The 13,196-nt window shown below is 39.2% G+C and overlaps 1 protein-coding gene across 4 annotated transcripts in view; it reads left to right on the top strand.

Annotated features, from left to right (window-relative positions):
* The first annotated feature begins 224 nt into the window (after positions 1–224).
* TPX2 (TPX2 microtubule nucleation factor) overlaps positions 225–13,196 on the top strand; it is a 62,750-nt gene continuing 49,778 nt past the window's right edge. The window contains exons 1-3 of one of the 4 annotated variants that reach the window (XM_036322790.1): positions 225–313; positions 2,716–2,798; positions 3,371–3,550. Coding sequence is in view for 1 of the 4 variants with exons in the window: in XM_036322787.1 (XP_036178680.1) it covers positions 7,234–7,275 (42 nt within the window). In the remaining 3 variants the exon portion in view is untranslated. Of the gene's footprint in view, positions 314–2,715; positions 2,799–3,354; positions 3,551–7,170; positions 7,276–13,196 lie in introns of those variants that run through there. The other 3 variants (XM_036322788.1, XM_036322789.1, XM_036322787.1) reach the window with 3 other exon arrangements.

Raw genomic sequence — 13,196 nt, 5'->3', positions numbered from 1 at the left:
ACCACCTTCCCCAAAGAATTTGGAGCTGAGCATTCTGGGCTTTGTAGTAAATCCTTATTAGTGCTGTTCCAATGGGCTCCCGATAGCTCCTGAGACTACATTTCCCAGGAGCCTTCCGGAGGGTGGTTGCTCTCCCCTTACCCTGACTTCCGGCATCAAGCGATTTGGAGGGCCAATCGGGAGGCTGGGATTGCCAAGTTCCGGCAGTCTGATTGGTGCATTCGGCTGGAGAGCCTGGGTTCAAATTTTCAACGGCATTGAATAAATCCCGCGGCGGTTCTTGCGGGCGCTTCGCCGTTACCGATGAGAGGAGGTGAGCCGTGGGGAGAAAAGGGAAGCAGCCGGGCGCGGGGGTGCCTTTTCCTGATTGTCGAACGGCTGGAGGTTGCCTCCAAGCCCGCAGTTCGGTCCGCGTTGCTAAGCCCGGGCTTCTGGAGGCTTTTGTTGTGGGGCGCCGTCCAGGCAGGGGCGGAGTGGGAGCCGGCCTTCCGGCCACCCTTCTCCTTACCGGATTTCCCCGAGAAGCCTGCCCGGGCCGAGTCTAGCGGGCTGTATCTGGAAGTGGAGATGGAGACCGACCGTGGGAAATAGGGGAAGAAGGATGTGCGGGAGGCCGTAGGCTGGTAGCAGTGGTGTCAGTGTTATTCCATACGTGAAATAAGCATTTACTGGGCTAAGCACTCTGCGTGCGCTTTCTCATTTAATTTCCACATCAAGCCAAAGAAGTGCTATTCGTTGCTCCGCCTGTAGAAGAGGAAACTGAGGCCCACAACCTAGACAAACGTAGAGAAATGGGTGAAACAAGAAGAGTGGCTTTTGGGGGAGGAAAATAGCGGTGGTCGCAGACAACCACATTTCAGAACTAGATCATCGAGGTGGTGTGAGAACATACTCAAGGGAGAGTTTAATTCCACTTGGAGTTGTGTGTCTACTTGGGATTTTAAATTAATTCTGTACTATCTGTATTTGCCTGGCCATCCCCTTTGGATCTAAAAACTAGGTATTATAGCCTTTCCAATTTCTGCTTCTAACCTAGGACATTTATAGGCAGGAGAGGAAAGAAGTGTGAACCAGGCTATAGTATCGTAGGATTGGTTTGCCCCCTTTTTCTTGATAATGTGGTTTCTTTTTATCACGACCGTTTTCGTAATTAAGTACCAAGGACTTCCCCCCCAAATCAGTCCTGCTGAGGACAAGACGGCATCTGAGTGCTGTACTGCTTTGTATTGTAAGTGCCCTGGCAATTTAGAGGCGGGGGAGATTAATGAAGCTTAGAAATGGACAAGGGTGGCTTTGTGAAGCAGGTGGGACATACATTGGCTCTTGATAAGCACAGTTTGTGAGACAGGAACTAGAACAGTCTTGGTGCATAGAAATCACCCACTTAATATCTACTGAACTGAACAGGCAGATGGGCATTTTCTAAATTGACTATCAAATTGCAGGTATGAAAAAGTGGACATTAAGATTCGGTTGGTAAATTTGTTTAAACTTTCAAGTTATATAAATAGAGTTACTTTGGCCAGCCTTAGGCGCAAGTCTTTATTCTAACCTTAAAATTAATTTACTCTACAGTTGCAATTAAGCTTCTCCAGGAAAGGGGATTACGTGGGAAGGTCCTTCATTTCTTGTGTAGGAACCCAGAGAAGTCCAGACTTCTTCTATATCAGTGATGGCGAACCTATGTCACCTCTGACACGCGAACTCATTTTTTTGGTTGATTTTTCTTTGTTAAATGGCATTTAAATATATAAAGTAAATATCAAAATTATAAGTCTTTGTTTTACTATGGTTGCAAATATCAAAAAATTTCTATATGTGACACGGCACCAGAGTTAAGTTAGGGTTTTTCCAAATGCTGACACGCTGAGCTCAAAAGGTTCGCCATCACTGTTCTATATCCATATTTTTTTTCTCCAGCCTTTTCTGGGTCTCTTCCCTAATTCTTTCTGACTTGCTGGGGAAGAAAGGAGGAGAGGTTCAAGTGCCCCTTGGCAGCCTTCATTTTCTTTGCCGTGGGTAAAGGTAGGAAGCAGAATTGACGACAGGGAGCAATTTTATGAATAGATCTGTGTTTGTGACAGGGACATAGAGATCAGCAGCCCAAGGTATTCTGTGAAAAAGGTGTAGAAAACTGGAAGGGGTTCTGCTTTTGTCTGTTTTGGTAGATAAACTTGATTAGGAGGGCATTAAAGATTAGTGAGAAAGGTGTAAAGTTGTATGTAGAAGCTTACTTTGGAAAATTTTAAAAGAATGCTAGTTCTACTTAAAGAAATCCAACACACCTAGGAAAAGTGTTTTTCATATTTTAAGTGTGCCTGCTGTTTGTCCTATTTGAATAGGATAGAAGTGCACACTACCACCCCTTGATGTCAATGTTCCTAAATTGCAGGTTTTGGGAAGTTGCTCTAAAGTGGGAGTAGGTAATATGAAAGACACCAGGAGACAGCAAATATACCCTCCCAAAATTTAAGAACACTTTTACACTGATGGAACAACAGTCTGTTAAGAAGTTTGGTGTTTGGGGGATCCTTGCTATTTGGACCTTAACTCTCAGAGAACTCTGGTTTTGAGTGTGGGTATCCTTGATCTTAGAGCTCCTTCCTGTTCTCTGTTAACCTTTTTTACTACAGAGAACTTGAACCTGTTTCTTCATCTTTCTGCTTCTCCCAGGTTCTTGTTTCTTTTTCTTTATTATTATTATTTTTCTCTCAGGTTCTTGATAAGAAGTACTTGCTAGACTTCAAGATATCAGAAGAGAGGTGAAAGTATATTGCAACTTTGATTGGACTTAACAGGTAAGTTTGTGTCCACAGTGAATTACATTAAAAATAAAGGAACATTAATATATTAGCTTCAGAAGCATTTAAGTAAGTTTAATATGTCTTTATAAAATAACATGTTTTGGAAGAAAATTTATTTAATATTGGGAAAGCAAAAGAAAACAATATAACCCATTGTCCCATCTCATAAACTGTGGCTAACATTTTGATAGATTTCTTTCCAGTGTTCTTTGTGCCTATGTTTAGTTTTAAAAAATTATTCACTGAAAACCTTTATTCCCCCCAACCCCCAATAGTTAATGAACATTTTTTTCATGCCATTAAAATTCTGTAGAACATATTTTAATGGTTATGTGTTATTCCTTTGGTACATAACACCAAATTGCCTCATTGGAAAATTATGCTGATTCACATACCCACTGACAGTATATATCCATACAGGCACAAATTTATATTTTAAAAATATGTAATACATTTGCATTGTGCAAAAATCAAAATAATGTAAAAAGATTTGTAGTATTTAAAAATCTTTTGACCCTATCACTGTTGACCTCACTCCCTGTCACCTCAGATGACCACTTTTTTAGGTTCTGCTTCCCAAACCTTTTGAAGAATATAATTCTCTACAAGATGGAGTGATTGAGAATTGATGAGGATTACAACCTGCAACCCCACTGTCAATCCTTACAAACGCTTTCAGCTTCTTACTCTTGGAATATCAGAACACTAACATTTTACAAAGATTTGTGTCATTATTTGGCCTAGAGGTAAATGGCATTGAATTCTATCCAGGTTCTATTAGTCATATAAGAGTGGATTATGGTTTATAGAATCAATGTATAAATAAAGCAGAACTGAGTGTACGTCTTCAAAGAGAGTGATCTGAAACACAAGTTTAGGAGAGAAGTGATAGAAAAAAATATATTTGTTTGAGGTGTCTGGACAGTGATGAATTAGAACAATTGTCTATGTATTCTGTGCTGATTTCAGAGTGCTTGGACAGGGAGGGATTGCCATTGGGTTTTAAATTGACCCAATTTTGGAAGCTTCATAGATCTGTTTCTGTAAACAGATCAAATTTCAACACAGAAATTAGTAAACATAAATGTGGAAACACAAAGTCCATTAACTTCCTTCAGACTTAGTTTGTGACTTAGATTAACAGTTACAATTGCACGCTGGATTATGTTCCATTTACTGACTCCTGCTGATCTCTTATGCACAAAAAAAAAAAAAAAATGTAGGTGTTTTCTCTCTGGGTAAGATGAAAATAACTCAACTCTATTTAACTTGTGGTATGTAATAGGATATCTTCTCCCTTGTGAAAGTAGGAGAGGGTGTCCCTGGGGAAATGGCACTGTCTGGGATGGGACCATCTTAACTAACTACGCTTCTAATAAAGTCTTGAGTTGCTCTGTTTACTCTATGATATTTCTATTTGTTTACCTCATGATTTTTCCTGCAATAGAAATAGGCAAGACACAGCTCGAAAGCTGGATATTGAGATTCTCAATTGAGAACATCTATCACACCAAAGTGTTTGTTTTACTTAGGAGCTGCCAGTTCACTATTTCAGCCTTGCGTAGAATGCACCCTTTTGACACTTCCTTCCACTCACTTCGGAACCTGCACCTTTTGATTTATAGAGCTTGTCAAGACGAGTTATTTTTGGTTTAGAGTGAAGAAAGGTAGACAGGAGGTAACAGAGGTTAATATCAGATGACTGTGGAAACAGGTAGCATTGCTTCTTTTGCAGTCTTCCTCAATTGTGTATCCCCCCCCCCCCCCCATTTGTTTCCTCTTTCCATTTATCTCTTCCCCTATAAAAAGTTGCCATTCATCCTTACCCGGTAGAACTGTATTTTTTAGGTATCACTTCCACCAGGAAGCATGCTCTGACCCTTCTTCTTCTTTTTTTTAATATATATTTTTATTGATTTCAGAGAGGGAGAGGGAAGGAGAGAAACATCCTTGATGAGAGAGAATAATTGATCGGTTGCCTTCTGCATGCTCCATACTGGGGATCAAGCCGTGACCTCCTGGTTCATAGGTCGATGCTCAACCACTGAGCCACGCTGGCTGGGCTCTGACTCTTTTTTACTCTGTTATGCTTCTCTGCACTTCTGTAGTTTATCCTTAGTTGTTCTTGGTTTATCCCCTTTTATAGCAAGGATCACACTGTGTTATAATTGTATTCTCCACTCAACTATGAGTTTCGTAAGGGAGGGCATTATGTATATCCTTTTAGTCTTTATTTTTTGGAAACAAAAATAAGGTATATGACATGATGGGTGGCACTTAGTAGGCAGTTTTTAAAAGGAAACTAGTTCATAACATACCGGAGAGGCTTTTTTCTCTATTGTAGGAGTTATTGGTCAGAAAGAGCTATTTTTTTCACTTACAATGTTCCTAGGTTTGCAGGACTCTGAAGCTATGATGGATTTAGATAATTTTGAAATGTGATGCTGATTCTTTTGCTTGGCAGTTTAATTTGTTTGGGGGAATGTGGTTGACGCATGTGCCTCCCCCTGCCCCTCCCCAGTGAGACGTGTTGACAGAAATTCAATCTTGATTAAGGGGTGCAGGAAGGCATCCAGTTCCCACCATGTATGGGCTCTCTCATTTAAACAGTTGGCTTTAGCCCTGGCCTGCTCCATTTCCTCTAGGCTTTGCGCTCTTCAATTTTTGAAGGTTTTACATTCTGTAGTTATTATTATGGGAGAGGCAGTGCGGTGAAAGTGGCAATAACCCTTCGTTACTTTTGACTTTGTTCGTGTACTTGTGCTATCACCCTTTGTTGAGGAAAGTCAGACTTCTCAATGAATGTGCATTTGCTTTTAAAATTTCACCCAAATAAAGATCAGCTGCCTCCTGCACTCCCCCTACTGGGGATCAAGTCCACAACCCTAGCATGTGCCCTGACAGGGAATGGAACTGTGACCTCCTGGTTCATGGGTTGACGCTCAACCACTGAACCACACCAGCTGGGCCCTTTGACCCTTTTTAAATTGGATTGTGGTTAGTTTGTTTCTTGGTGTTGAAGTTTATAAGTTATTTATAAATTTGGTATATTAAGCCCTTATCAGAACAGAATATGTTCTCTCATTCAGTGGATTGTCTTTTCATTTTGTTGATGGTTTCCTTTGCTGTGCAAAACCTTTTTAGTTTGATGTAGTCCCATTTGTTTATTTTTTCTTTTGTTTCACTTGCCCAAGGAGATATATCAGAAAAAATATTGTTACATGAAATGTCTGACATTTGACTGCCTATGTTTTCTTCTAGGATATTTATGGTTTTGAGTCTAACATTTGAGTCTTTAATCTGTTTTGAGTTTATTCTTGTGTATAAGAAGATGGTCTAGTTTCATTTTTTTGCATATATCTATCCAGTTTTCCCATCACCATTTACTAAAACAGACTCTCTTTAGCCCATTGTATGCTTTTGCCTCCTTTATCAAATATTAATTGACTATAAAGATGTGGGTTTATTTCTGGGTGCTCTATTCTGTTCCATTGATCTTTATGTCTGGTTTTTGTTTTTTTAAATATATTTTATTGATTTTTTTTACAGAGAGGGAGAGGGATAGAGAGTTAGAAACAATGATGAGAGAGAAACATTGATCAGCTGCCTCCCGCACAGCCCCTACTGGGGATGTGCCCGCAACCCAGGTACATGCCCTTGACCGGAATCGAACCTGGGACCTCAGTCTGCAGGCCGACACTCTATCCACTGAGCCAAACTGGCCAGGGCTATATGTCTGTTTTTATGCCAGTATCATGCTGTTTTAATTACTAAGTTCTTGTATAGTTTGATATTTGGTAGCATGATACCTTCATCTTTTTTCTTCTTTCTCAAAATTGTTCTTGCTATTTGTGGTTCCATATGAAATTTTGGAATATTCTAGTTCTGTGAAATATTGCATTGGTAACTTCATAGGAATTGTGTTGAACCTGTAGATTGCTTAGTATGGACATTTTAATTATGTTCATTCTTCAGTGTCTTATAATTTTCTGAGTACAGATCTTTTACCTCCTCAGTTAAATTTATTCCTAGGCATTTTATTTTGTTTTGAAGCAATTATGAATGGGATTGTTTTCTTAGTTTTCCTTTCTGATATTTCATTATTGGTGTATAAAACTGCAACTGATTGCCCTGGCCAGCATTTCCCAGTGGTTAGAGTATCAGTTTGTGCACTGAAGGGTGTTGAGTTCCATTCATGGTCAAGAGCAGGGGTGGGCAAACTTTTTGACTCGAGGGCCACAATGGGTTCTTAAACTGGACCGGAGGGCCGGAACAAAAGCATGGATGGAGTGTTTGTGTGAACTAATATAAATTCAAAGTAAACATCATTACATAAAAGGGTACGGTCTTTTTTTTCAATAGTTTCATTCATTTCAAACGGGCCGGATCCGGCCCGCGGGCCGTAGTTTGCCCACGGCTGGTCAAGAGCATGTACCTGGGTTGCACGTTCTATCCCCCGGCCCTGGTTGAGGTGAGTGCAGGAGGCAACCAATCGATATGTCTCTCATCTCTCTCTCTCTCTCTCTCTCTCTCTCTCTCTCTCTCTCTCTCTCTCTCTCTCTCTCTTTCTCTCTTTCTCTTCCTCTCCCCCTGCCCTTCCACTCTCTCTCTCTGAAAATCAATGGAAAAAAAATATCCTGGGGTGAAGATTAAAAAAAAAAAGCAACTGATTCCTGTATATTTATTTTGTATCCTGCTACTTTACTGAATTCATTTATCAGTTCTAGTAGTTTTTGTGTGGAATCTTTAGGGCTCTCTGTACACAGTATCATGTCATCTGCAAATAATGACAGTTTTACTTTTCCAATTTGGATGACTTATTTTTTCTTGTATGATTGCTGTGGCTAGGACTTCGGTACTGTGTTAAATAAGAATAGTGAAAGCAGACATCCCCGTCTTGGTTCCAGTTTTAAGGGAAACACTTGTAGTTTTTGCCCATTGAGTATGATGTTGGTTGGGGTTTATCATATACTAGAGGCCCAGTGCGCGAAATCGTGTGAGACCCCAGACTCGGCTGTGCCACCGCAGGCGGGACCCATCAATACACCCCCTGGTGACCGGTCGTTTGGTCGTTACGGTGTTATGGCCACTGGCTATATATACATATATATGGCCTTTATTACTATGAGGTATGTTTTCTCTATTCCCACTTTGCTGAGAGTTTTTATTATAAATGGATGTTAGATTTTATCAAATGCTTTTTTTGCATCTACTGATAGGATCATGTGGTTTTAATTCTTCATTTTGTTTATGTGGTGTATCACATTAATCGATTTGTGGATATTGTACCAACCTTGCATCCCTGGAATAAATCCCACTTGGTCATGGTATCTGATCTTTTTAATGTACTGCTGGATTCGGTTTGCAATATTTTGTTAAAGACTACCTCGTTTTTGAAGAAATATTTATAGGAAAATCTTGCATGTTATAATAATTCCAGATTTTGGAATCCTATGGACCTGGTCTTAAAACTCAACACTGCTATACTAGTTGGTAATTGGAGTAGCTTAACTTCTCTGAGCCAGTTTCCTTATTTGTAAAATCGTGATGATGATGATGATGATGATGATGATGATGATAGCTACTTTCTATATTGTTAATTCAGTTTAAATGAGATGATTTATATAAAGTGCCTGATAAGGTGCTTGGCCTATAGTAGACAGCAGTATTTGAAATATATTATTACTTACAAATGGTTTTGTCTCTTGCTCCTTGACATTTGATATCTATACAAATATCTATTTTAAAATAAATATGAAAGGTAGTGGGTGGTGCAGTAGATAAAGACATACCCTTTAGAGCCTGTCTGGATTCAGATTATGGTTCTACTACTTCTTAGCTGTGTTGTGACCATGAATAAGTAATAAATATCTTTGCCTCAGTTTCCACTTCTGTAAAATGAAGGTAATAGCAGTACCTACTTCATAGGGTAATTGTGAGGATTTAGTGATTTAATGTAAAACACTGCCAACAGTGCCTGACATGTCATAAATACTCAGTAATTAATAGCTATTATTATTTTTAGCTTTTTTCAAGTTTGCATACCTTTTTATTAAGTCATTGTCCGGGCCAATTTAACTTTTATACAGAAACATTACTAAAGAAAGAGAATATGTAACATTTGTATATGTGAGAGTTAGTAGTTAATTTATAGACCATGTAAATGGGAAGCATTATTTAAAAAAATCAAGAGTTTTAACAGTTATTGCTGGATTTAAGAATGCTTAATAAAATTCCAGAAAGCCCTAGAAACATAGAATTAGGGGGAGATAAATGCTGTTTAACTAGTTCTTTAAACTGAAATGGTATGCATTTATATAATAAAACCTATTCAGAGAGTATAAAAGTTCATATAATAGAAAGTCTTCTGACCCCAAACTCCCAGCTCTCTTCCCAGACCCAAATACTGTTAACATTTTTGAGTCTCCTTCCACAACAGTCTGTGTATATACTAAGGTATAAATGAGTATATATTACTCTTTTCTCTCTTTTTGACATGAATGGGGGCACACATTTCTGCATTTTGCTTTTCTCATTCAGTAGCTCTTGGAGCTTATTCTGCACATATAAAGTTACCTAATATATACGTTTGTGCCATAGTTTATACAACAAATCTCTTATTGGTGGAATTTGAGTTTTCAGTTTTTTTGGCTTTTATGCACAATTCTATAGTGAATGTTCTTATACTTACATATATGCATAAATACATACCTGTAAGATAAATTTTTATGTTTGGCAAGATCTCTCAAAAAGAAAAATGCAAATTGCCCTCCAAAGAGGTTAGCAGTGTAGCTCCATAAGTAAAAAAAGGAAAAGGGGTGTTAGGGGTTAAACTTGAATACTTTCCAGGTGGTTTTCAGCAGCATGCTTTGGTGGAATCATGGTTTTCAGGAGGGTAAGTGGGGTTGCTGCAAAATTACATTCCTGCCTCTTCCCTCCCCCAACTTTAGTTGTCTTCATTACATTCCTGCCTGGGAAGTGTTCCCAGTGACCTGGGTTAGACATTAAGATCATGGGAACCCAACATTTTCCCATGTCTTCAGCATGTTTGTTCACAAGAACAGGAAAACTTTCTCCTGGTAGAAGGGGAATTTTAACCACTGTCAGTCACTGGGGAATCTTTCAGTAAGGGTCCTTTGAATAGAAGTCAAAGAGAAGAAAGGTATCAGTAGGTCAAAGGCAGTGATAATGTTATGGTAATGTATTTCATAGCACTGGAAATATCTTTTCATTTGTTTATGGGAAGTAGGTAGGCAGAAAGGTAGATGAGTTGCCCGTTGGCCATATACATCTGGTAAATGCCAAAGATGGCTAGATTTCTGGACTTGTATGTTACTTGGAATTACTTTCATCTTTTTGTGACAGAAAGTGTAACTCTAATGGCTTATACAAAAATCATACTACTGTCTGAGAGGAAGGGAGTGGGAGAGAGAGAGAAACATCAATGATGAAAGAGAATCATTGACTGGCCACCTTCTGCACCCCCCTCTCCCCCCCCCACTGGAGATCGAGCCCCCAACCCAAGCATGTGCCCTGATCAGGAATCGAACTGTGACCTCTTGGCTCATAAGTCAACCCTCACCCACTGAGCCACACCGGCTGGGCGGTTACTGATATTTAGTCTTCAATGATCAGTAGCTCAGTGATATCAGAGCCAATGTTAGTTATACTCTTAGCCATCCACTCATGTGTACATGATGGGTGTTATAGCTCTAGTCATTTATATCTGCTTTGAAGGCAAGAAGGAGGGTGAACGAAAAGGGCATGACCAGGGGCTGTAGCTGTATTAGGAAAAATAAGAGTTTTCTTATGAATCTGTCAGCAGATTCTGACTTTTTCCTCATTGGCCAGAACTGTCCCATGGCTACTCCAAGCTCAGAAGGTGGCAGTATAGGTCAGCGGTTTCCAACCTTACGGACCTCCGTGGACCACCAGTTGGCAACTGCTGGTCTAGATGACTTTCATTATATTGTGCTTCCTACTGTTTTGATGATGTTCAATTAAAAATACTTAATGGCGTAGGTTATGTTAATCTCTAATTCTCTTTATATTTATAGTTCATACTATATAAATATTGTATACTGTTTTATTTATTGAGAGTATAGGACTTCAGCTACTGTCTAGATTTTTAAATTCCTTTGTGTCTGAGACTAGATCTATTTTTTTGTATGAGACTTGGTGTTTCATCCTTGAATATTTTTGAGAAAGGAGCTCCGATGTCACCAAAACCCACATATTATGAACTACTAAGAAATAGCTTGAGTTAAATTGAATACTGAACGTAGAAATGAGTGAGAGTAAAAAAGTTAGAATGGGGGTAATGAAGACTCTATTTAGGGTAAAAAAACTATAGAGAATGGATCTACTTAGAAATAAATACAGTACTACTTTCTATAAAAATATAAACCTTAACTGCATTAATATGCTTCTCTAGTTCACAGGGTGAGAGGGAAGAATGATAAGGAAAGAACATTTTACAGAAGTCAGGGACCTCAGTTGTAGATCTAAATCTGCTTTACATAACTGCGCTATTGGGCAAGTCATTTAATCTCTTTTACCTTCAGCTTCCTCTTCTGGGACCGGGATAATAATTGCAGCTTTACAGATTGTTGAGAGTATTAGGAATAGTACATATTTAGTACTTCACGGCACCTGGCATGTATAAGCACCTTTGGTAACTGTTTTTAACATGATCATTAGTATTAATTGTGGGGTTATTTTGAAGGACCCCTTTTTGCATCAATTAATTCTTATCTATAAACTGCAAAAGTTTCTATCACAGCTTTTCTATCTACTGTCTACTGATGGGCACTTGGGCTGGTTCCAGATCTTAGCTATTGTTGTCTAAGATTCCTCCCAATTAAAAAATGTCATGTTTCTAAACTAAGTCCTTCAACTGAGGCATTATTATAAAGGTTATCTGTGGAGGTCTGAGTTCATACAAGACCGTGGGAAGGTGAAGTTTTCTACTGTGTGGATTGATGTCAACATATAAACCAAATGTGTCAGAACAAATGTTTCTGAGGCACTGAAATACCTTCTGAATTATCCCAAGCCACTGAGAGAAACTAATGAAATGCTGACCAAACCACTGAGCATCAGTGGAATTGGGTGTAACTAATCTCATGCTTCCTCTCAGAGTACGCCTACAGTGGTATAATATAGAGAAAAGGAGTACCGGGGCTGTTCGCACTCAGAATTGGTGACAGTTTGGGGAACTAGCACACCTCTCTGGCAATGTAAGTGGGTATTACTTCTGAGGAACATTTCACAGTATGTAGCAAAAGGCAGCAATTCCATTTTTAAGAACTTATCTTAAGGGCACAATTATGGATGTGTACAGAAATTTAGTTCCAAGAATATAGTACTGTCTTTAACGTGAAAATACTGGGAAAAGCCTAAAAATAATAAGTAAATTATGGTATAACCATCATCTGATTATATATCGATATTTATTGACATGGAAAATATGTCTTTGAAACATGCAAAATGTCAGTGATCCTATTTTTATTTTTATTTATTTTTTAAAATTTATTTTTATTGATTTCAGAGAGGAAGGGAATGGGAGAGAGAGCTAGAAGCATCAATGATGATTATCATTGACTGGTTGCCTCCTGCATCCCCCACACCTGGGATTGAGCCTGCAACCAGGGCATGTGCCCTGACCGGGGATCAAACTGTGACCTCCTAGTTCAGCCGTGGCAAACTACGGCCCGCGGACGTTTGAAATGAATAAAACTAAAAAAAAAAAAAAAGACCGTACCCTTTTATGTAATGATGTTTACTTTGAATTTATATTAGTTCACACAAACACTCCATCCATGCTTTTGTTCCGGCCCTCCGGTCCAGTTTAAGAACCCATTGTGGCCCTCGAGTCAAAACATTTGCCCATCCCTGATCCTAGTTCATAGGTCGATGCTCAACCACTGAGTCATGCCAGCCGGCCAAGCTGATCTCATTTTTAAAAGTTAATATATATATGTGATAGTAGAGACAGGCTGGAATAGCACTGCATTTTAGATTTTTTTTTAAAATAAAAGCTTTTTTTGTGCTCTAATTTTTATTTTTAAAAACTCTTTATTGTTGAGCCCTAGCCAGTTAGGTTCAGTGGATAGAGCATCGGCCTGCAGACCAAAGGGTCCCGGGTTCGTACCTTGGTTGCAGGCTCCTCCCCTGCCCAGACCCTGGTCAGGGCAGGTGCAGGAGGCAGCCAATCGATGTGTTTCTCTTACATTGATGTTTCTCTCTGTCTTTCCCTCTCTCTTCCACTCTCCCTAAAAATCAATGGAAAAATATCCTTGGATGAGGATTAACAAACCCTCCCCCCAAAAAATAAATCTTTACATACATATATTACATATGTCCCATTCCCCCCCCCCCTCCCCCCCCTTA

Source organism: Myotis myotis, unplaced genomic scaffold (genome assembly GCF_014108235.1).
Source record: "Myotis myotis isolate mMyoMyo1 unplaced genomic scaffold, mMyoMyo1.p scaffold_m19_p_9, whole genome shotgun sequence".
Classification (NCBI taxonomy): domain Eukaryota; kingdom Metazoa; phylum Chordata; class Mammalia; order Chiroptera; family Vespertilionidae; genus Myotis; species Myotis myotis.
The sequence above is the reverse complement of the archived record's forward strand: the minus strand, read 5'-3'. Positions and strand labels throughout refer to the sequence as shown.